Here is a 25,259-nt window from a genome sequence, read left to right on the forward strand (position 1 = left end):
AGGGCCTAAGAATGCAGCTCCTGAAACACCCTTACCACACAGACTTTTCTGATGAAAGCTCACGTCTTGGGAATCAATAGAACCAGGAGTAAATTGGTGGTGCCCGAGACTGCCCTTTTAAACTCAGGATTGAAAAAACCTGGAAGGAGAACTCGCATGCTTCTTCAGACCTGCTTAGCTTTTCAGAGAAGACGCTGTTGCTCCTGTTCTTACTGGCCGATCTCCTAACCCCTGGGGCTGAAGGAGGTAAGTGACTGTCCCTGTCTTCAGTGAAAGTCATGCAGTCATGTCCGACTCTTTGCAACTCCATGGACTATACAGTCCATGGAATTCTCCAGGCCAGAATACTGGAGGGGGTAGCTTTTCCCTTCTAAAGGGGATCTTCCCAACCCAGGGATTGAACCCAGGTCTCCCAAATTGTAGGCAGATTCTTTACCAGCCGAGCCACAAGGGAAGGCCCTCTGTCCTCAGAGGCCTGGCTTATTCCAGCGACACTACTTTCCCAGTGCCTCTGCGAGACTATTGCTATGATGTTCCTCGCCTCAGTCCATTCCCAGAAATTTGCTAGACTCCAGATCTGCTGCTGGACACGGAGTGTGCAGATTACAGAGAACTACTCCCATGGAGACCTGGTGGGTCTTCTCTCTTTCATAGGTCACACCCTGGCATGTGGAAAGTTATTTATAATTAGGATGGCACAAGATCCTGGTGGGGAGGGAAAGCTGAGAATGAGTGTTGTAACTTCCCATTCTCCAAAGCTAAGCTAAGTTGTCCCAGGAGCTATCGTCCAGAACAAGAATGAAGGTGCCATCTCACAGTTTCCTAGGTGTCACCCTCTCATTGACCCCACTCTCCTGAGCCACTCTGCTCCACCAGGGCAGGTATCTAGAACCCAGGCGAGCCTCACGGTGTCACCTCACCACCGATTCCATGGCCCTCATGGGGGCTGGCTTCCACCCAGGCCCCCTCCTCCCCTTTCCCCACTTCGCTCTGGCTTCTAATCCTTGCACATGTCCTCTTTGGCTTGAAAGTTAAATTGCTTAAAAAGATAAATCTGTGCTAAAATTCAGACCATATTAGGACCCAAAGCAATTTTGGAGACTGTTCATTCACATATCCAACAGCATTTGTGGGACATTTACTATGTGCCTGGCTCATAATGGGGGAGAAAGAAGCCATGAGCTCAAAAGTTTGGGTTTTTGAAACCAGCCTCATCTGGAAATAAGCAGGACACAGGGGGTCTGAGAAGCTCAGGAACAAAGAAAGAGCCAGAGTAGGTCAGAGAGAGTAGCTTCCAGGTGGTTTATCTCGAAGACAGATCCCCACCCCCTCACATGTATTTGAAGTGCTCCAGAACAAAGGCTGAGCCCCTCCTCTCTATGGGGAGATAAGAACTAACCAGGGAAACAGGTCACATTGCAAGCCTGCTGTGCTGCCCAGGGGAGCCTGAGGCCCCATCTCATTGAGCTGTGTCCCTAAAGACCATTGAGGACTATCATCTTCTGAACGTCCCATTGTTTTAGGCCACCTGGCAGTTCCTGTCCTGTTTCCTATGAGGACAGAACTCCAGGGAAATTTTCTCTTTCAGGGGAGATCAAATGGGGCAGAAAGGTCAGATGGCACTCCCCACCGTACACGGTATCTGTAGATTTTTATGACAACAGACAAGGCTGGAGCAGGTGTTGGGGGTTCCTGGCATGAGACAACTTCATGTTAACTGTGGCTCACTGGGACAGAAGGTAAGGAGCACAAAAGTCTTTCTGGGAACCCCTAGTACCATGCTAGGCCTCGGTAACTCAGGAAAGGCCCAGAGCATGAAGAACTGATGCTGATCAATGGAACCATCTGATTCTCTTGGGCCAGGGCCAACCAAGTGTGGGGTACTGGGGGGAAGTGTTTGGAGAGAGGCCTGTTAAATGTCTGGATGTGAAAATGGTTTCGTAATTTTTTGCACAACAAAACAGTGAATCATAATGTAGCCTGTGAAAATTGTGCTTCTGAAAATTCAGTGGAAACTTGAAAAAGCAACTTTAAAAAAAAAATGAAGTATAGTTGATTTACAATGTTGTGTTAGTGTCTTTCATACAGAAAAATGATTCCGTGACACATGTACATATATAATTCTTTTTAAAAATATCCTTTTCCATTATGATTAACTATGAATATAGTTATCTGCAATACACAGCAGGATCTTATTGTTTATCCATTCTATACGTAATAGCTTCCATCTGCGAACTCCAACCTTCCCCTAACCCCCTCCCAGGGGCAACCATAAGCCTCTTCTCTATGTCCATGCGTCTGTTTCTATTTTGAATACAGGTTCGTTTGTGCCGCGTTTTAGATTTCACATATAAGTGATTTCATATGGTATTTGTCTTTCACTTTCTGACTTCACTTAGTATGATGATCTCCAGTTGCATTTACGTTGTTGCAGTGGCGCTATTTCATTACTTTTCAGGGCTGAATGGTACTCCACTGTATATACGCACCACATCTTCTCTATCCATTCATCTGTTAATGGACATTTAGGTTGCTTCCATGTCTTGGCTATTGTGAATAGCGCTGCTACGAACATAGATTGCATATATTTTTTTGGATTAGAGTTTTGTCTGTATATGTGCCCAGGAGTGGATTGCTGGTGATAAAGTAGTCTTGATAGGTATCAGTCTAGTGAAGTTTGTAGTTGTTCTGGGGGTCAAGCCACCTAAAATCTTGAAATGATTCATAATGTATTGGGCAGATTTTGTATACTAAGAGTTTTTTCTTTTTTTTTTTTTTTAACATTTCCACAGGAAAGACATATTCTTTGAGCTATTGGGACTGGTCCTGGGCTGCCCTCTTGTCTCCAACTCGAGGTTGGTGGATGAGTTGGAGAAAGGTGGTTTTCTCCTGGGGTCCCCACTTTTCCCAGACAAACTCAGACAACCATGATCAAGGTTACCAGCCCTCACTTCTGTGATGCTGCTAGTTCTGATGTATCACCAGTGTCTAGCTTCTCCTGACTCTGATGCTCTGCCCCAGGGCACAGGCAGCAGGTTTCTATGGACCGGAAGTCTGCCTGAGCTATCAGGTCAGGAGTGAAGTTCCTGGTGGGGTTTCCGTCCTAGAGTTTGTCATGGTTTTGTGACTTTCCAGACAAGTCAGTAGGTCTTCCAAAGCACAGAGGTTGAAAGCAGAGAAAGAGAGTGAGAGGCATTGTCTTTTGCACTAATTTTTCGTGTGCAAAATGTTTTCTTGCCGAAGCTCTGCTGCTGAGGTTTACTTAATAAGGCAGTGTGCTAAGCTGTGAGGAGTGGTGGAACTGGCTTCTGAAATGGTCATGAAGGGAACTGTCCTATGGACATGGGCATGGTGAGGGCTATAGAAATCTTTCCAGCAGGGCGGCTGGAGCAGACAGCTGCCTTGGAGAGCTTACTGGCAGGGAGAGGCTTGGAGGAGAGATGGGTCTGTCCTGGGAGTTTCCTGGGCATTCCTGACTGGGTGGTGCTCTGGTGGTGGTTGTTCAGTTGCTCAGTCGTGTCCAGCTCTTTGCGACCCCATGGACTGTAGCACGCTAGGCTTCCCTATCCTTCACCACCACCTGAAGTTTGCTCAAACTCATGTCCGTTGAGTCAGTGATGCCATCCAACCATCACATCCTCTTTTGTTCCCTTCTCCTCCAGCCTTCTATCTTTCCCAGCATCAGGGTCTTTTCCAGTGAGTCAGCTTTTGCATCAGATGGCCAAAGTATTGGAGCTTCAGCTCTGGGGCTCAAAGTAAATGTTACAGAGAGGAAGGGCTTCATGAGGGCTCTTCCACTGCTCTCTCCTCTCCCCCTGCCCCCACCATCAATTATTCTTTCCATCTGGCAATGTAGACATTTAATAATGAGACTGTTATCCCTGAGAACATATAAGTAAGAGATAATTCCTATGGGTAGGTGATATCAAATTTAGAGGAAATGACTGAATGTTGTCAAAGATGTTAACATTTCGTGGAAAATGGCATACACTGAACTTTAGGCAAATGAATTTTTGACAAGAAGTACCCATAAACATGGGTATCAAGATTGCTGGGAGAAATATAAATAACCTCAGATATGCAGATGACACCACCCTTATGGCAGAAAGTGAAGAGGAACCAAAAGCCTCTTGATGAAAGTGAAAGAGGAGAGTGAAAAAGTTGGCTTAAAATTCAACATTCAGAAAACGAAGATCATGGCATTTGGTCCCATCATTTCATGGCAAATAGATGGGGAAACAGTGAAAACAGTGTCAGACTTTATTTTTTTGGGCTCTAAAATCACTACAGATGGGGACTGCAGCCATGAAATTAAAAGACGCTTACTCCTTGGAAGGAAAGTTATGACCAACCTAGATAGCATACCAAAAAGCAGAGACATTACTTTGCCAACAAAGGTCCGTCTAGTCAAGGCTATTGTTTTTCCAGTGGTCATGTATGGATGTGCGAGTTGGACTGTGTAAAAAGCTGAGCGCCGAAGAATTGATGCTTTTGAACTGTGGTGTTGGAGAAGACTCTTGAGAGTCCCATGGACTGCAAGGAGATCCAACCAGTCCATTTTAAAGGAGATCAGTCCTGGGTGTTCATTGGAAGATCTGATGCTAAAGCTAAAACTCCAATACTTTGGCCACCTCATGCGAAGAGTTGACTCATTGGAAAGGACTCTGATGCTGGGAGGGATTGGGGGCAGGAGGAGAAGGGGACAACAGAGGATGAGATGGCTGGATGACATCACCGACTTGATGGACAGGAGTTTGAGTAAACTCTGGGAGTTGGTGATGGACAGGGAGGCCTGGCGTGCTGCGATTCATGGGGTTGCAAAGAGTTGGACACGGCTGGGTAACTGAACTGAACCCATAAACATAATGGACAAATTTGCTAAGGTATATCTGTGTAGAGCCAGTTGGATTTGATATGTGCATATGAATCATTCCATTTCAGATTATGGAAACTGCAAGAATTCAGGTTGGAAATGTAACACTGCAAGGAGTAATTAACATTTTGATGGATGTAGAACCTCCTAGCTGCTTCTCTACAGTTACCTTAAGGTGCTAAAAGCTTGGGTTTAAATTATGCTACTTCAGAAATCCTTTATTTCAATATAATATTGATGTATTAGTCATGGGTTAATCTTCAGGGTAAAAGGCATTTTAGTCAACATATTGTGTGGAGGTTTGTTTAATTTTAGAGTAACAAACCCAGCAGGAGATTCTCATCACAGTGAAACTGAGAACACCGGTCTAGAGCACAGTGAGGGTTGGTGTGGGAAAGGGTTTAGGAGAAAGACCCTGGCTGTCCATAGACACTTGGGTTGCTCCCATCTCTTGGCCATTGTTAAAAGAGCAACTTTGATATGGGTGTGTGTTAGATATTTTTAAGAGAGTAAATCTTCTTTTTTCTTTCTTCTAGTACTTGTGTGGCTTGATTTTTTAAACATTTAGATTTTTGATCCCATTTGAGTCTTATCTTGGATTATGATAGGAAGTATGGACCCAAATGTATCTTTTTTACCCAGTGATTCTATTTTGTTTCAATGACACCTATTAAAACTTTATTGTTTCCCAGTGGTTTGAGAATTGTTCACCATATACTAAATTGGGCCTTGTTTAGAATTTCAGTTGTCCCTTTGGTCTGCCTATCCAACTCATCCTTCTCACACCAATGGCACGTGGTTTTGGGGTATACTTTAATACCTAGTGTGGAGTCTCTTTAATAGTCTAGTGGGTAGAGAATAGAAAGCCCTACTCTGGGGAGAGGTAGGTCCCTCCATCCCTCCCCAGGCTGTGGGTAGAGGGGACATGGAGGAATGGGTGGCTTGGAGGAGGGAAGAAGCTCCTGCTGACCCCAGGACGGTAGGAATAGGGATTCACTTGTCCTGGGAAAGAGACCCCATCTTCCTCAACAAAGCTCACTCTCATTCCTGGCACACTTTGTTGTGTACAAATAATGTTTAACGAACACATTAGAAATCAGTCATTTCCACTCCAGACTAGGACATTTATTAAGGCTCTGGGAACTGCCCTGGAGCTGGGCTCTGCCCCAGAGAAGGAGAGTCAGTCTCATGGGATGTCACTCTGGTCTCCACTCTTGGAAGCGTCTCATTGTTCTCCTTATCCAGGGCAGGAAGCTGGAAATTCTGGTGAAGACTGCTGGAGGGGTCCCCATCCTGTCTCCGTAGGAGACAATGCCCTGGGCCACATTGCTGCACACGAGGGGGCCACCGGAGTCCCCCTACAGGCAGAGGAGGGAAGGGACACTCAGTTTCCCAGGACTCCCCACTCCTGTTGCCCTCTGCCAACCCTCAGAGAAGACGGGGGTTGAGGGGAGCTCCTTCCAGTGCTGGCTGTGTATGAGATGGGAGGGTGGTGGGGTGCAGAAGAAAAGCTTCTGAATTTTCCCGTCGCTGGGCTTCAGCCCGGACTGTGGTTGCTTCTCCAGCCCAACCCAGGTCAAGGTACCTCACCGGCCCCAGGAAAACACTGCACGTGAACATCCTTCGTGTCTGGTACTTCTCCTATTCCCCCAGACACCAGATGGATGGGGAAAAGCCCCCCTCCCCACCCCACGTCACTTTGGTGTGGATCCCAGGCTGCAACCACAGAGATGGAATCTGTCCCCACTGCCCATTGTGCCCAGGGCCCCCTGTCTTGGGCACACCCTACATTGTCTTACCAGGAAAGTGGACTTCCCCTCTCTTGGGTCCCCTACACAGATCTGCTTTTGGCCAGTGTAGAAATCGAAGCGACTGTGACACTCTCCATCCCTCTGAATTGTCAGCTGCACCTCTTGGAGTGTGATTGCTCTCCTGTGCAGTCTGGTGAGGCCCCAGCCGGCCACGGTGCACTGGGTCCCAGGGCTCAGCATTTCCTCTGTCTGAGGCAGAGCTACCAGCCTCACAGCTTCATTCTGTCTGGCTCTGTTCGCCAGCTGGCAGGAAGTGTGCAGGCACTCAGGGACTGTATGCTCATCCCATGCCCACCACCACCCTGGGAGTCAGCCCTGATTCCCCCTCCATGGTCCCAGGACACATGAAGCCCCCCAAGCTGGGAGAGAGCCACCCAGTTGAAGAACCAAAGGGTCGGTACCTGCAGTAACATGATGTCGTTCTGGTTGTTCCGCTGATTGTATCTGGGGTGGGGGATGGGTCTGAGAACAGGGATGCGCTGCTGCGTCCATTCAGAAGCGGTGACACTGTGGATCCCCAAGATGACATTTATTTGGCTGCAAAGGAGAGGGAGCCTAGAGGTAGGTTTGAGCTTCAGGAACTGCAGTCCCCGATACAGGTCGAGTGACTGCCCAGGGTAGCGAGACCTCAGCCAAGGGAACCAAGGGACAGGAGGGCTCTGGGGCTGAACTCTGTGCCTTAGGCCTCCCCTTGAGATGGGGGGTGGTGGGAAATTCAATGAACTTAAATTTTGCCTCCCCTACAAGAAGTTGAAAAAGAGCTTGAATTCACAATTTGAGCCCCATGGTGTGGGGCTCCCCTCTTAATCTTTCTGATCAGACCCTCCTTTCTATCCATTCACACAGGCCTTCTCTTGGTCTTTTTTCACCTATTCATTGCTAGAAACCTGCCTTCAATGGCTCCTCTCATGAACTCTTCTGGATCTGCTTTGCAGGTGCCTAGAAGCTCTTTACGGAGAAGGCAATGGCACCCCACTCCAGTACTCTTGCCTGGAAAATCCCATGGATGGAGGAGCCCAGTAGGCTGCAGTCCATGGGGTGGCTAAGAGTCAGGCACAACTGAGCAAGTCGACTTCCCTTTCACTTTTCACTTTCACTCATTGGAGAACGAAACGGCAACCCACTCCAGTGTTCTTGCCTGGAGAATCCCAGGGACGGGGTAGCCTGGTGGGCTGCTGTCTGTGGGGTCGCACAGAGTTGGACACGACTGAAGTGACTTAGCAGCAGCAGCAGCAGCAGAAGCTCTTTAATTTCTCACCTTCCCAAGCAGCGAGCTGCTGTCATCACGAAGTCTTCACGTACCAGGAACCCCCCACAAATGGTCGGACCTGCTGGTGTCAGGGTCTGAATATATGCCATGTAGGGGTGGGAATGGGGCCTGGCCTCTCGGCCTCCGATGATCTGCCCTGGAAAGAAGCACTAGGATTATCTCTGCACTGGCGGGTGTGTGGACATTGGCTTGGTGGCTCCAGAAAGACTGAAAGTTGGGGAGCAGGAGAGATGAGCAGGGGCAGGGTGAGCTGGTGGTTGGTGAGAATGGGGTCTGCAGGGTGCAGAACTGGGGGAGGCTCCAGGATCCTGCAGAAAGTGCTGCTGGCTCTCCATCCAGCCTCAGCACCCTCCCACCTGCCCAGAAGGCGGGGCCAGCTGCGGCCTCCCTCACAGGAGGGTTTCTCTGCTGTGGGGATGGCAAACCCAGAGCCCTCTGGCGCCGCCTCTCCCTGAAGTTCTGTGGCACTTTCTTCCTCAGGGAACTTTCCAGATCTCTGTGAGTCCAACTCATGAATTTAAGGATCTAGAGATGGGCTGATGGGTCCACTATCGCTGTATCTTGATCTCCTAGGCTCTGAAACAGGGGCTGCAACTGAGTTCAAAGAGCACATTTATATAGCCAGTACTTTGGCCACCTCATGTGAAGAGTTGACTCTTTGGAAAAGACTCTGATGCTGGGAGGGATTGGGGGCAAGAGGAGAAGGGGACAACAGAGGATGAGATGGCTGGATGGCATCGCTGACTCGATGGATGTGAGTTTCAGTGAACTCTGGGAGTTGGTGATTGTCAGGGAGGCCTGGTGTGCTGCGATTCATGGGGTCGCAAAGAGTCGGACACGACTGAGCGACTGATCTGATCTGATCTGATCTGATGTGCCAGGGTAGTTCTGAAAGCTTTATGTACACCACATCACTTAAACTCTCATAGCGACTCTCCAGGTAGGCCTGATAGAATTCCTGCCCTCAGCATCTGAAGCTGGAAACGGTGGACTCATGCAAGCTGCCCAGTGATACAGAGCTAGCAAGTGTCTGGGCGGTCTGCCTTCAGAGTCTATCGGGTGGAGTTGGGCTCCTGAGGGTGGGAACGGTCACTCACCTGCCTGAGCCCTGGGGGACAGGAGAAAGGCCACGAGGAGCAGGAGCGGCCACATCTTCCCGGCGAGGCTGCCCAGCAGTTGCTGCCCCTGCTTGCTCCTGCCAGACTTTGAGCCCCTGGGAGAGGAAGCAAAGGTGAAGGTGGGGGTTTGAGGGTGGGGGTGGGGGCTCGAGCATCCACAGTCCCATTCTCCTGCTGCTGTGATCAGTTTCATCACCCAGAGCTGCCCAAGAGGCTTGCCCACCAACTGCCAGGGACCTGGGGGAAGGCAGTAACCGAAGCCTTCAGTGCAATAGCGCGCACAGCTGCTGAGTCAGTGCTGGCCACAGAAATGGGAACCCAGGGCACCGGGGTGGAGGCTGGGTGTCCCAGAACCCCTAACCCACCAAATTCAGTAAAGTCCTCACAAGCATCAAGGCTGGGACCTGTCTATTTCCTCCTTCTCCCTCAGGGCATGGAACCTGCATGTCTTCACCCCCTGGTCCTGAGCCCCACCCAGACCCTAGCTGCTCCCACTTCTTTCTAGAAGTTGCCAAGCACACTGAGTAGCTCTGTTCCTGGGTGGGTGGAGGGCACTGCCAGAGAAAGAAAAGGGAAGAATGAGGCTCTGCCACTGACCATTTCTCTCTCAGGTCACTTGAGCCCCCAACAAACTCTCAGTGCATCATGACACTGGGGACGGCTTCTATTTTTCTGCTTCCTACTGAGCTGAATGTTTTTGTGTTCCAGAAGCTTCCCTGCCTGCAGAGAAAGCCCAGTGACTTGATTTTGTTGACAGCCATCAGACCCTGGGGAAAACACCTCAGATCCTATTCATCCATGATAGACCCATCAACCTAAACCCGTCTCTGCTCCACGGGTGCTGGCAACTAAGGAGATAGCTCAGTGCGGTGCTGCCTGTGACACCTGAAGAAGAGGACACTCAGCATTCAGAGAGAGGGATGGCAGAGTTCTGTAGAGTAACACAGGGGGCTGCTGCTGCTAAGTCACTTCAGTCGTGCCTGACTCTGTGCGACCCAATGGATGGCAGCCCACCAGGCTCTTCTGTCCCTGGGATTCTCCAGGCAAGAATACTGGAGTGGGTTGCCATTTCCTTCTCCAATGTATGCATGCATGCTAAGTCGCTTCAGTCGTGTCCAACTCTGTGCGACCCTATGGACAGCAGCCCGCCAGGCTCCTCTGTCCACGGGATTTTCTAGGCAAGAATACTGGAGTGGGTTGCCATTTCCTTCTGCTAGACACTCTTAAAAATACTTGGAAGACTCTGTGTTGGCACAGAAAGCCCTATAATACAGTAAATGTTTGCAAAAATTTCAGAATTGAAAACCAATAGAGTTCTCAGCCTTTTATGGATTGTGATAAGCCCACTTGAAAAATCTTATGAAAGTTAAGGATCCTCTCCCCATATACAAATATACATAGCTTGGCGCTTATTCTCAAAGCTGCCAAGAACTTCACTCTGTCCCTATTACATTGTAAATGATTGCAACCTCATGAAATTTCCTTATGCATCTCAAAAAGATACTTTACTTAGTGCCTTTGGGTAATTTTAATTTATTGTTATGTAAGCTTTTTAACTGTTTATTTTGTTTTTAAAATGTTACTCTAATTTAAACTAAGGGGAAAGTATAAAGAACCAAGAGTCCATGTGCAAAAAGGGAAGTAAAATATATGCTCCTAACAATCTGGGTAGAAAGATGTTTAGGGATTTCATTAACAGTGACTAGGATTTCATGCCAATCTTCCCACCAAAACCAACCCCAAACACACTTGTTTAAAATGTATGGAAACCTTAAAAGCCTTGAAGAACTCCCAATGCAAGAGTTATTATTAGGTTAAAACAGAAGGAATAATGGGAATCAAGACAGGTAGCTCTATTTCTCTGAGAGAATTTGCTAAATCCACAGAATTTGAGCTTCTGTTTGAAGAGCACCTAAAATGATGGTGTAGAAATCAAAGATCACGAGGTCTAGTCTAGACAGACAGGTCTAGTCAAACCGTCCCTGCAATAAGCTGTGAACTTAAAAGGCTACATGCTCAAATGAACAAAAAAGAGGTATTGAGTTAGTAATTGCAAATAATTTCTTGAAAGTTTGCAATTACCTGGACTTTTTAATGGACTCTCAAGCCTTGAACTTCTGTTATTGTACTTATGGATTGTGTTCCAAAGTACCTGGCAGAATCTATGGCAAATCTAGAAGAAATTCACTTATCTTCAAAATTCGAATTATACCTAAAAAGCTATTTTTCAAGTACAGTGACAAGCATATAGCCAAATACAAACAGCTCAGCAAACACATAAGGATACAAGACATCATGACTAAGAAATAGTAAATAACAAAAGAGGGAAAAACCCTTTAGTTTTTAAGATAATATTATCAGTATAATAAAATATAGATGTCTCCTTTTACAGCTATTAGCATTTCCCTCATATATTGAGGTCCTCCTCTGTTGGGTGGATATATATTTACAATTGTTATATTTTCTTTGTAGATTGATCTCTTGATCATTACGCAGTGTCCTTCTTTGTCTCTTGTAACAGTCTTTATTTTAAAGTTATTTTGTTTGATATGAGTTTTGCTACTCCAACTTTCTTTTGACCTCCATTTGCATGGAACACCTTTTTCTATCCCCTCACTTTCAGTCTTTACATGTGCCTGTATCTGATGTGGGTCTTCTGTAGACAATGCATATATGGGCCTTATTTTTGTATCCATTCAGCAAGTCTGTGTCTTTGTTGGAGCATTTAAAGCTTTTAGAGTTAAGGTAATTATTGATATGTATGTTATTGCCATCTTGTTAATTGTTTTGGATTTGTTTTGGTAGATCTTTTTCCTTCCCTCCCTCTTTGGTTCTCTCTTCTTGTGATTTGATGATTATGTTTAGTATCATGTTTGGATTTGTGTGTGCGTGTCTACTGTAGGTTTGGTTCCCATGAGGTTTTGATGCACAATATTGTTTTAAGTTGCTGATCTCTTAATTTCAAATGCATTCCCAATATCCTGCATTTGTGTACTCTCCTCTTTTCATGATTGCTGGTTTGGACGTCATATTTGTGTGTGGATGTTTTCCTGTCTTTGCTGTATGTTTGTCTTAACCGGTGGGCTTTCCCATTCATAATTTTCTGGTTTCTGGTTCTGGCCTTTTATTTCACCTAGAGAAGTTCCTTTAGCATTTGTTGTAAAGATGGTTTGGTGGCGTTGGCTTCTCACAGCTCTTCCTTGTCTGTGAAGCTTTTGATTTTTCCACCAAATCTGAATGAGAGCCTTGCTGAGTAGAGCATTCTTGGTTACAGGTTTTCCCGTTTCATCACTTTAAATATACTGTGCGATTCCCTTCTGGCCTGCAGAGTTTCTACTGAAAAATTAGCTGATAATGGTATGGGGTTTCTTTGTATGTTATTTGTTGCTTTTCCCTTGTTGCTTTTAATATTTTCTCTTTGTCTTTAATTGTTGTCAATGTGATTAATATGTGTCTCTCTGTGTTCCTCCTTTGGCTTACCCTGTATGGGACTCTCTGTGCTTCCTGTAGCTGAGTGAATGTTTCTTTTCCCATATTAGGGAAATTTTCAGCTCTTACCTCTGCAAATATTTTCTTAGGTCCTTTCTCTCTCTCTCCTCCTCAAAATGTGAATTTTGGTCTCTTAGGCTGTCCTCATTTCTTTTCATCCTTCTTTCTTTCTTCTGTTCTGCAACAGTGATTTCCACCAATCTGTCTTTCAGTTCATGTATTCATTCTCCTGCCTCATTTATTCTATTGATTTCTTCTAGTATATTTTTCATTTCAGTCACTGTATTGTATTGTTCAATAATTATATTGTACTGTATTGTTCATCTCTGTTCTTTAAATCTTCTAGATCTTTATTAAACATTTCTTGGAGAAGCAGCTGCAACGCTGAGCGGAGGAGGCAGGAACCCGAAGGCAAGCAGGAGCTGCGTGGGGACCATGGCCGGGATCACCACCATCAAGGCGGTGAAGCGCAAGATCCAGGTTCTGCAGCAGCAGGCCGGTGATGCAGAGGAGAGGGCTGAGCGCCTCCCGCGGGAAGTGGAGGGAGAAGGACGGGCCTAAGAACAGGCTGAGGCTGAGGTGACCTCCTTGAACCTTAGGATCCAGCTGGTTGAAGAGGAGCTGGACCGAGCCCAAGAGCGCCTGGCCACTGCCCTGCAAAAGCTGGAGGAAGCTGAGAAAGCTGCTGATGAGAGCGACAGAGGTATGAAGGTTATTGAAAACTGAGCCTTAAAAGATGAAGAAAAAATGGAACTCCAGGAAATCCAACTCAAAGAAGCTAAGCACATTGCAGAAGAGGCAGACAGGAAGTATGAAGAGGTGGCTCGCAAGTTGGTGATTATTGAGGGAGACTTGGAGCGCACAGAGGAGCGAGTCGAGCTGGCAGAGTCCCGTTGCCGAGAGATGGATGAGCAAATCAGACTGATGGACCAGAACCTGAAGTGTCTGAGTGCTGCCGAAGAAAAGTACTCTCAAAAAGAAGACAAATATGAGGAAGAGACAAAGATTCTTACCGATAAACTCAAGGAGGCAGAGACCTGTGCTGAGTTTGCTGAGAGATCAGTAGCCAAGCTGGAAAAGACAGCTGATGATTTGGAAGATAAACTGAAACGCACCAAAGAGGAGCACCTCTGTACACAAAGGATGCTGCACCAGACTCTGCTTGACCTGAATGAGATGTAGAGCACCCCAGCCCCGCCCTGCCGCCGCTCCTCCCTCTCACCCCGACTCCGCTGGGGCCAGCCTGCCCGAAGCTGACCTTTAAACTGAGGGCTGGTCTTTCACTGGAAGGCTGCTTTCTCCTTTCGCCACCTCTCCCACCCCTCTACTCCTGTGTCCTTTTCGCCAAACTGTCTCTGCCTCTCCCCAGAGATTCCAGTTGGGCTAGAGGCTGAGCACCTCTGGGAACAACGTTTAAGGGAATGTGAGCACAATGCAAAGTGTCTTTAAAAGCATGTTGTGATGTACACATTTTGTAATTACCTTTTTTGTTGTTGATGTAACAACCATTTGTAAAGAAACATTCCAGATAATTCCGTAGTTCTGAAGCAGCAGTCTAACCCCTTTCTCACTTTTGGAAGGTAACATTTCAGCTTAATGCATATTGCCTTCTCCAGAGAGAAAGGGAAAAGGTTTGGGCCTGCCTTACTGAACGCCTAGCAGCCCAGAGAAAGGCTCCATTTGGGGAAACCTCATTGCCCTGTGAAAAGTACCTGCCAAACCAGAAAGATGATTCCAGGAGGAGTTAGCCAAAAAAAAAAAAGTGCTGTTCAGGTTTTCAGCTTTAAATTTGGACAACCTTTTTTTTTTCTTTTTTCATCAGAAGTGACCAAACAATTAAGATGGTGAAACCTCTGAGACCAAACCCTTGTTGCCGCTCTACCCTGTTCCCAACTGCTCACAGGATGGATCATTTGCCCCTTATATTGAAGTGACCACTCATTTGCTCTCCTGCCTCCTTGAAAGAAAGGAAAGAAAATTATGTTTTGCCACTGATTTAGCCATATGAAACTCATCTCACCACCCTTTACTGGGTCTGAAGCTGCTGTCTCTAAAAGTGCCATCTCATTGTGCTTTGTATTGGTTAGTGCTGGAGAAATCTTGAAAAGTGAATGTACAAAACTTGTAAATTTTTATACTTTGGAACTTTGCTTCTTTGGGGTTGAGGCGCACTGGTCACCCCTCTGCCTGTGAGAGCTCTCTACAGTCTGTGGGCTAGCAGTGTGCTGATCTTTTAAAGTTTCTTTCCCTACCCAATCCCCCTTTGTTGATGAGGTTTCAGTGAGGTCTGTTAGGTGTGCATCCTGCAGCTTAATTGGCTTAAAATGTTCTCACCTTTGGTGTGGTCTCTCTAGGGACCAACTAGGAGAAAAAAAAAACCAATAGTGTAACTTTTTGATACTGAAAATTGATAAATGTCTTTTTGAAATAAAGAACCAGTCCCTCCAAAAAAATAAATAAATACACATTTCTTGTATCCTCTCAGTCTGTGCCTCCATTCATTTTCTGAGATTGTGGATCATCTTTCCCATTGTTGCTTTGAATTCTTTTCAAGGTTGATTGCCTATATTCACTTTACTTGGTGGTTCTTCTGGGGTTTTATCTTGTTCCTTCATCTGGAATATATTTTCCTGCAATCTCATTTTATCTAACTTTCTATGTCTGTGGTCTGTGTTCCTCAGAACTTACAGTTCCTTGCAGAACTGTAATTTTTCTTGTTTCTGGTGTCTGTCTCCTGGTGGGTAAACTTGGTTCAGGGCTTGTGCAGGCTTCCTGGTGGGAAGGACGAGTACTTGCTATTGGTGGGTGGGGCTGTGTTTTGTCCTGCTGGTTGGGAGGGCCATGTCAAGGGATGTGTTTATAGGCAGTTATTGGCTCAGGATGACTTTAGGCAACACATTTGCTGATGAGTGGGACTTTTCCCAATTATTTTCCAGTTTGTTTGTTGCCCACCTTGTGGGTATGGGGTTATTTGATTTTATTGTGAAACGGGCATCCTAGCACTGGAGCCTGCAGGCTGTTGAGTAAGGCCAGGTCTTGGTGCCCAGATGGCAACCTCCAGGAGGTCTCACACTGATGAGCATTCCCTGGGGTGTCTGCCACCACTGTCCTTGCCCTCACAGTGAGCCACACCTTCCCAGGATAGGGTATCCCACCTTCCTGGTATACCCTCCAGGCCCCCCAGGGAGGTCTGGCCCAGGCTTTTATGGAGTCACTGCTTTGGTCTGGGTCCCAGTGCACATGAAGCCTTGAATATGCACCCCAAGAGTGGAGTCTCCATTTTCCCCAGTCCTGTAGAGCTCCTGCATTCAAGGCTTGCTGGCCTTCAAAAGCAAATGCTCTTGGGGGTCTTTCCCCCAGTGCCAGATCTCCAGGCTGGGAAGCCTGACGTGGGGCTAGGGAGTCTCACTCTTATGAGAGAATTTCTGAGAAATAATTATTTTCCGGTTTGTCGGTTGCTCACTTGGTGGTATGGGGTTTGATTTTATTGTGAAAGAGCCCCTCTTGACATCTCATTGTAGCTGCTGCTTTGTCTGTGTGAGTAGAATATCTTTTCTAGTCTGTCAAAGTCTTTTTTCATAAATGGTTGTCCAGCAAGTTAGTTGTGATTTTGGTGTTTTCATTAGCAGAGGTATTCTCAAGTCCTTCTACTCCACCATCTCATTTTTCATTCTATACAAGTTTTTTTTTCAGTTGTAAATGCTACCATACTACATTATCCATGGTTGATTATATAAGTGAATGTGAAACCGCAGAATGGGAGGGCCAACTATAAGTTTTACCTGGATGTTCCACTGGGTGGAGGGTTGCTGCCCTTAACCCCTGCACTGTTCAAACATCCACTATAAATAAAGAGTCAAAATTTTAAAAGAATGGAGACAAAAAATGAGTTTAAAATGATTAATAATGGCAAAAATAATTTATAGTAAAATTTATTGAGTATGAATAAAGATAAAACTTGATTATTTAAAATAAAGGAAAAAACTTTTAAAAGAAGAATTTCTTTATAAACTTAACAAAGGGAAAAATTTTAAGATATAAAAAGTGCTAACCAATAATAATTACAAGGTAAAAATGGATAAATTGATCTACATAAAAATTTATTGGGTATATATGAATAGAGGTGGGGCTCCCCTGATAGCTCAGCTGGTAAACAACCCCCCTGCAATGCAGGAGACCCTGGTTTGATACCTGGGTCAGGAACATCCCCTGGAGAAGGGATAGGCTACCCACTCCAGTATTCTTGGGCTTCCCTGGTGGCTCAGATGGTAAAGAATCCACCTACAATGTGGGAGACCTTAGTTCAATCCCTGGGTTAGGAAGATCCCCTGGAGAAGGGTATGGCAACCCACTCCAGTATTCTTGCCTGGAGAATCCCTATGGACAGAGGAGTCTGGTGGGCTACAGTCTATGGGGTCATAAAGAGTTGGGCACGACTGAGTGACTAAGCACAGCATGGTATGAATAAAAGTGAAATTCTGATTATCCAAAATATTAAGACAGTGAAAAGTAAAGCCACAGGGTTAGAGAAGAAACTTGCATTAACTGAGAAAGGGTTTGTATGTGGGAGATGTGTGTGTGTGTGTATGTCATATCTATGTTATCTTATATGTCATTGGGAAGCCAATAATTTTGAAAATCTACATAAATTTGACAAATCCCTAAAAAATATAACTTAGTGAAATATACCCAAGAAGTTTTAATTTTCCTTTAAACATTAAATAAATTGATTCTGTTTTCAAAATCATTCTATCAAGGACAGCCCCATGCTCATAAAGCTTCACTGAGCATCTCAACAAAATATTCAAAGAACACTACACCATATCTTCTGGAGAGGAGATGCTACCTATCTCCTTTATGAGACTAGCAAAGCCTCAATGCCAAACCCAATAAAGACAATATGGGGAAGGAATATTACAGGCTAATTTCACTTGAATATTGACGTATGTCAAATAATTCAACAAGGAAAAGTAATATATCAGGATGAATTTGGGTTTATCCTAGGAGTGGGTGACTTTTTATTCAAACCCAATTGCTGTAAAACAACACATTGATTGATAAAAGGAGAAATGCCATGTGATTATTCAATTGAAATAAAATAAGCATTTGCTGAAGTTCATTAATTAAAATTCTAGCAAAGTATAAATAAAAAATAATGTTTTTAACCTGATAAAATGTCTCCATAAAACCCCCCAGCAATCATTATACTAATGTTGAAACACACAGTGTTTTTGCTTGAGAGCAAAACAATGTAAGGACATGCGGATAGCCATAATCACCGTTTCTCTTTAGTATTTATAATAGAGATTTTATACAGTGCACGTAAGCAGGAAATAGAAGCGAAAGGCATAAGGTCATGAAAAGCAGAAATAAAACTGAGTCCTTGAAATGCTATTGTGTGTGTAGAAAATGCCCAAGAACTTGCAGCTCAACTATTACAGTTAATAAGGCAGTTTGACAAATTTGCTGGGCCATAAAACCAACTTAAACATTAATTATATTTTGATATATACTATAATACTGTTGGAAATTTTGAGGAAGTTAACATTTAAGTCATGAAAATTATCAAATAACTATAAATCTAAAAAAAGTTGTGCAAGACCTCTTTGGTGAAAATATGTATAAAATTATAAGAAGAGACACTTAATAGGACCTAAGCATAGAGATATTCCATGGTGGTGTTTGAAACAGAAAAAAAAGTTTTTTAAAGTCAATTCTCCAAGAAGTGTTCTATAGGATTCATTGCATCTGAGAGGTATTTCATAGAACTTAATTGATTCTAAACAGATATGGAGAAACCAATGGTCAACATTAGCCAAGACTTGAAGAATGAGAATAAGATGGGAAGTCTTATTGTAGCAAATGAAGCCACAGTAATGAAGGTAGTGTGGTACTGATGGGGCATAGACACATAGACTAATGGACAAGAAATAGAGATTCCACACACATTTAGACACTGATACACACGTATTGGGAGAAGGCAATGGCAACCCACTCCAGTACTCTTGCCTGGAAAATTCCATGCACAGAGGAGCCTGGTAGGCTACAGTCCATGGGGTCTCGAAGAGCCGGACATGACTGAGTCAATTCACTTTCACTTTTGACTTTCATGCATTGGAGAAGGAAATGGCAACCCACTCCATTGTTCTTGCCTGGAGAATCCCAGGGACGGGGGAGCCTGGTGGGCTGCCGTCTATGGAGTCGCTCGGAGTCGGACATGACTGACTCGACTTAGCAGCAGCAGCAGCAGCACACACATATTGAATGCTTGGTTTATGATGGAGGATTTATGGCAGAGAGTGGGGAAAAGATTTTTTTTTTCTTTTTACTCCTCAGTAAGTGGTTCTAGGACAATAAATGCCTCTATGATATCCTTTAAGAACACATATTTCTTCTTGACCCTTATTTCACACCATGTCCAATAATCTGTTTTATGTGAATTATGGATCCAAATGTGAATATGTATTTGAAAATGTAATAATAACTTTATGATAGGTAAATATTTTCAATGCTGTATACAGAAGTATTAATCGTTAATAAATGTAATGATGACTTAGACATCAAAGTAGAGAGAAACAAAAGCCAGAGTTTAGGGATTAGAGAGACCATTTGGGTAGAGAGGGGATATATGATGGTAGAGAGAGGGACGTATGTTTTTATTTTGTATTTTGATGAAATGTGACTGAACTGGACTGAAAGTGATATTTGAACAAATAGGATGGTGATATGTTTCACAATATCCATAGCTAGTTACATCTGCTTTGGGCTGTTTTATTACATTTCCGTCAGTTAAATGTATTTTTCTTCTCTGGGCTGTTGGGACACCAGCAGGGTGTTTCCCATCTCCTTCCTGGCTCCCAACGCCACCAACAGTCCAGGTCTTCCAGGCAGGCAGTTGTCAGGTGGTGCTGGGTCACTTCTCCTTCCCTCTTTTTGCTGCTACTTTGGTCAGAAACCAACGTAGTTAGTCTTGACTTTGTAGGAGACCAGTGTATTCCTGAAGCATTCTGGAAATCCTCAGGGCTGCCTTAAAATCACTCTTAGAAGGATGTTTTGGAAGTTCCTTGGGGGTACTTCTACTGATCAGCTTGTGTTGCCCCCATGACTGTCTTCCCACCACATGTGAAATGAAAGACAAATGAAATAGAAACACAACGCTCCAAAATCTATGAGATGCAAAAAGCAACTCTAAGAGGGAATTTTAGTGCAACACAGGCTTTCCTCAAGAGACAAGAAACATCTCAAATAAGTGAAGTTACCTATCATCAAAAGGCATTGGAAAAAGAACAAAGTCCAAAGTCAGGAGAAGGAAGGAAATAATAAAGACCAGAGAGGAAATAAAGCAAATAATGGAAATAAAATCAATGTAACCAAGAGCTGATTTTTCTTAAGGGACAAGCAAAATTAATAAACTTTTAGCCAGACTCACCAAGAAGAAAAGAGAGAGGACCCAAGTAAACAAAATAAGAAATGAAAGAGGAGAAATAACAACTGACATCACAGAGATACAAAAAATCATAAGCAAACACTACAAACAGCTGCTGCTGCTGCTGCTAAGTCGCTTCAGTCGTGCGACCCCATAGACAGCAGCCCACCAGGCTCCCCTGTCCCTGGGATTCTCCAGGCAAGAACACTGGAGTGGGTTGCCATTTCCTTCTCCAATGCATGAAAGTGAAAAGTGAAAGTGAAGTCGCTTGGTCGTGTCCGACTCTTAGTAACCCCACAGACTGCAGCCTACCAGGCTCCTCTGTGCATGGAATTTTCCAGGCAAGAGTACTGGAGTGGGTTGCCATTGCCTTCTCTGACAAACAGCTATATGCCAGCAAATTGGTCAACCTAGAAGAAATGGACAAATTTCTAGAAAGTACAACTTGCCAAGACTGAGTCAAGAAGAGATGGATAATTGGAACTGACTGATTACTAGTAGTAACATCAAATTTCTAAATAAAAGCACTTCTAGCAATCAAAAGTCCAAGGCCAGACAATGTCACAAGAGTGTTATACCAAACATATAAGAGTTAATACCTATCCTTCTCAAACTATTCCAAAAGTTTAAAGAGGAAGATACACTCCCAAATTCATTGCATGAGGGCATCATTGAAAGTGAAGTGAAAGTGTTAGTTGCTCAGTCATGTCCGACTCTTTGTGACCCCATGGACTGTAGCTCGCCAGGCTCCTTTGTCCATGGAATTCTCCAGGCAAGAATACTGGAATGGGTTGCCATTCCCTTTTCCAGAGGATCTTCCGTACTCAGGGATCGAACCTGGGTCTGCTGCATTGCAGGCAGATTCTTTACTGTATGAGCCACAAGGGAAGCCTGAGAGCACCATTACCCTATTACCAAAACCAGACAAAGGTGCTACCAAAAAAAAAAAAAAAAAGAAATTATAGGCCAGTAGCTTTGATGAAGATAGATTTGAAAATCCTTAGCAGAATATTAACAAGCCATATCCAACAACATACAAGAAGGATCATATAATGTGACCCAGTTGTTTTATTCCAGAGACACAAGGACAATTCATCATTCACAAATCAATGGCTGTGATATGCCATGTTATAAAAAGTACAGAAAAATCACATGATCATTTCAATAGATGAGGAAGAATCACTTGACAGAATTTAACATCCACTGATGATAAAAACTCTTAGCAAAGTGGGTGTACAGGGAACATATCTCAACATAATAAAGGTCATTTAGGACAAACTCAGTTGACAATGCCCATTTCTATTTAACATACTATTGGAAGTATCAGCCACAGCATAAGACAAGGGGGAAAAAAAGCATCTAAATTGGAAGTGAAGAAGTAAAACTGCAGATGACAAGATACTTCAGATAGAAACCCTAAAGTCTCCATCCCTAAACTATTAGAATTAATAAATGAATTTGGCATAGTTGCACGATACAAGATTAATACACAGAAATCTGTTGCTTTTCTACACACCAGCAATTAACTATCATAAAGAGAAAATAAAACAATCCTATTTAAAATAGGAAGCAATTTAAATCTATTTAGAATAGATGCAATTCTATTGCATCAAAAAGAATAAAATTAAAGAATAAACTTATCCAAGGAAGTAAAGAAAACTATAAAACATTGATGAAGGAAATTTGAGATGATAAAAAGAAATTGAAAAATATCTGGTGCTCTTAGAGCAGAAGAATTAATATTGTTAAAATGACCTTACTACCCAAAGCAATCTACAGACTTAATGCTATCCTTATCAAAATACCCATGACATTTTCCACAGAACCAGAAAAAATAACCTTAAAATTTACATGGAACCACAAAAGACCCCAAATTGCCAAGGCAATCTTGAGGAAAAAGTAGCAAAGTTGGGAGTTACCATCTTCCTTGACTTCAGACTGCTCTACAAAACTACAGTAATCCCAATAGCATGGTGTTGCATGCTTAGTCACTCAGTCGTGTCTGATTCTTTGTGATTCTATGGATGGTAGGCTGCCAGGTTCCTCTGTCCATGGGATTTCCCAGGCAAGAATACTGGAGTGGGTTGCCATTTCCTCCTCCAAGGAATCTTCCTGACCCAGGGATGGAACACAGGTCTCCTGCATCTCCTGAATTGGCAGGTGGATTCTTTACCACTGCACCACCCGGGAAGCATGCTACAGACATATATATCAATGAAACAGGACACAGAGCCCACGCAACTATGGTCCGTTAATCTAGGGGATAAACCCACACACCTATGGTCCATTAATCTATGACAAGAGAGGCAAGACTCTACAATGGAGAAAGACAACGTTTTCAACAAGGATTGCTGGGAAAACTGGACAGCTCCATGTAAAAAAAGCGAGATGAGATACTTCCTCACATCAGATGTAGAAATAAACCCAAAATGGTTTACAGATCCAAATGTAAGAACTGAAACCATAAAACTCGTAGAAGAGAACATGGGCAGAACACTGCCTATTGTAATGATATTTTTTTGGATTTATCTTCTAAAGCAAAAGAAATATAAGCAAAAATAAACAAATGGGACCTAATTAACCATGAAAACTTCTGCATAGCAAATGAAACAAACTAAACAAAAGAAAAGGCAACCTATGAAATGGGAAAAAATATTTGCCAATGATATAATTGACATGGGATTAATATCCAAAATATATAAACAACTCATATCGAAAAAACAACTAACCAAATCAAGAAATGGGCAGAAGACCTGAATAGACATTTTTTTCCCCTAAAGAAGACACACAAATGAATAATTGTCACATGAAAAGATACTCAACATCACTAATTATTACAGAAATGCAAATCAAAACAGCAATAACATATCACCTCATACCTGCAAAAATGGCTATCATAGAAAAGTACACAAATGACAAATGTTGGAGAGGACATGGAGAAAAGGGAACCCTCCTACAACTGTAAGTGGGGATGTAAGCTGGTAGAGCCACTATGGAAAGCAGTATGAAAGTTCCTCAAAAAGATAAAAACAGAACTTCATATGACCCAACAATTCTAATCTTGGGGATATATCCAGAAAAAACAAAACACTAACTGAAAAGGGACATGTACCCCTGCACAACTTACAATAGCCGATATTTGGAAGAAACCCAAGTCTGACTAACAGATGATTGGATAAAGAAAATGCGGTGTACCTATACAATGGAATATTACTTGGCCATAAGAAGAATGAAATTCTACCATTTGCAGCAATGTGGATGAAGCTAGAGAATATTAAGATTAGTGAAATAATTTAGAAGAAAAATTCTATATATCACTTATATGAGGACTCTAAAAAATACTGCGAGTGCATGTATATGCAAAGTTGAAACAGACTCACAGATATGAAAAATAAACTAGTGGTTACCAAAGGAGAGAGGGAAGGGGAGAGGCCTTTAGGGGTATGTGACTAAGAGCCACAAACCACTATGTACAAAATAGATATGCAACAAGGATATATTGTACAGCACAGGAAATTATAGCCATTATCTTGTAATAACTTTAAATGGAGTATAATCTGCAAAATACTGAATCATTATGCTATACAGCTAAAACAAATAATGTAAATCAACTGCACTTCGATAAAAAGACATACAAATCTAAAAGCAAAAATGAAAATGTATCTACTTAAATCTGATTTTTCTATAAAAATAAGCAGAAAAAAACTGAGGGCCATGATCCTTCTAAACAGCAAACAGGACTAAGTGCTGTGGTAGAGAAGATCTGGCAGTTTAGCAAAACCAGATCATATGACCTACGCTCTGGGGGACGTAGGTGAACTGTACTGCCCATCTCCCTTGAGCACAGGCGTGCCTGCCATTGTCACAGCAAACGGGAGGGGAATGAAATGCTGTGAGCCCCATCCCGAGCTGCAACAACTCCCATGCTTGATTGTCTAGTTTCTCCCCTTTCCAGGGTTTGGCAAGGATGAACATGGGGAACTTGAAATCATCTTTAGGGGACCAAGTCTGGGTCCCTTAGCTTTGGGCTGACCATGTAATTTATTGCCTAAACCAGGACACTTGAGAGTGAGAGTGGGCACTGCTCACCAGGAATATTCACTTGGGACTGTTCCTGAGCAAGAGAGAATTCTATTGTGCCAGCCATGAAATGCTAAAATTGATCTGTTAGAATAGTCAGTTAACTAACACATCTGCCAGCTTACTTAACCCTGCCTTTTTCTAACATGAGATTTAAAAAAATACAATAATTTTATGAATGATGCGTTTTAAAATAGTGAATAAATTAAAAGCACAAAGAAGAAAAATGTCAGCCTTAATTGCACCATTTAACTGACTACTGTCAACAGATCTAGTTCCATCCAGGTTTTTTACATGTTTCTTTTTTATAGGTGTGGTTACAATACGTTCAGTTTTGAATCCTATAGTTCATTCAACAAACATTTTCCTCATTTTATTAAAAAAAAACTGTTAGTGAAGATCATTTTATTTTTTTTCAATTTTTAATGCCTTTTATTTTTTTAATTTAAATTTATTTATTTTAATTTGAAGATCATTTTAGAATCTCTTTCGTATTTTTAAAAAGACACTTAAGTTATCTAAATCATACATAAATGTTGTAGAAAAATTAGATAAATGGTTGTGTAGGAAGGAAAAAAGCCTAAAAGGAAAAGGTATGTATAAGCAAAAATTGACTGTAGTATGTACAGCTCTTAATCTGCTTTTGACTTAAATCTAATGACCATTCTTTCATGTAGCTATTGTAATTCTATATCATGACTTTAAAATTTCCACTGTTTCAAGTGATGAAAAATTTTAAAAAGCAAATCCCCATTTAATTCTGGGTTAATTAGTATTAAGATTTGACTTGTGTAACTTTTTTGGGCATCACCTTCTGCACTTTTCCTGGTATAGTTGATGGCTACATCAGATTCTTCTTTTTTTTCTTTTTTCTTTTTTAAGGCTATTTGTGTACAAGGTGTTAAACTGCATTTTCTCAGTGTCTATTCTAAATCTCACTAGTATCGTTTGTGTCAATCCTTTCCAATCCTATAAGTAAAGATTATTCATATTTCAATTTGCATTAATTAATTAGTGAGCTTTCACTTTCCCCCAAGTGTTTGTTCAGTTTTTAAAAATGATTCTCCTATTAATATTCTTAGCCTAGTTTACTTTCTTTTGTTTTTTCTGCCTAGTTTTTGTTCTTTTGTTTTCTTAGCCTGGTTTCTAGAGTAATGGATAATGTGGAAAATAACAACTGCATAATATATAA

General features: G+C 43.0%; 1 protein-coding gene and 1 pseudogene across 1 annotated transcript; one reads left to right on the plus strand and one right to left on the minus strand.

The window, feature by feature from the left end:
- Window positions 1–5,976: 5,976 nt before the first annotated feature.
- LOC133233980 (cathepsin G-like) lies at window positions 5,977–9,187 on the minus strand. Its single transcript, XM_061394154.1, has 5 exons — window positions 9,052–9,187; window positions 7,943–8,090; window positions 7,086–7,221; window positions 6,673–6,927; window positions 5,977–6,231 (listed from the first exon to the last, which is right to left on the minus strand). The coding sequence occupies exons 1-5, from the start codon at window positions 9,104–9,106 to the stop codon at window positions 6,070–6,072; spliced, it is 756 nt and encodes a 251-aa protein (XP_061250138.1). The 5' UTR covers window positions 9,107–9,187; the 3' UTR covers window positions 5,977–6,069.
- Window positions 9,188–12,981: 3,794 nt separating this feature from the next.
- LOC133234397 (tropomyosin alpha-3 chain-like) lies at window positions 12,982–14,886 on the plus strand (annotated as a pseudogene).
- Window positions 14,887–25,259: the final 10,373 nt, after the last annotated feature.

Source organism: Bos javanicus, chromosome 21 (assembly GCF_032452875.1).
Source record: "Bos javanicus breed banteng chromosome 21, ARS-OSU_banteng_1.0, whole genome shotgun sequence".
NCBI classification, from domain to species: domain Eukaryota; kingdom Metazoa; phylum Chordata; class Mammalia; order Artiodactyla; family Bovidae; genus Bos; species Bos javanicus.

Excerpts from the sequence above, each read along its gene's own strand:
- LOC133233980 (XM_061394154.1), bottom strand. The coding sequence starts at position 9,106 with ATGTGGCCGCTCCTGCTCCTCGTGGCCTTTCTCCTGTCCCCCAGGGCT. Across the intron at positions 8,091-9,051 it reads GTCCCCCAGGGCTCAGGCAG|GGCAGATCATCGGAGGCCGA; the intron begins GTGAGTGACCGT and ends GCTTCTTTCCAG. Across the intron at positions 7,222-7,942 it reads GCAGCTCGCTGCTTGGGAAG|CCAAATAAATGTCATCTTGG; the intron begins GTGAGAAATTAA and ends TCTCCTTTGCAG.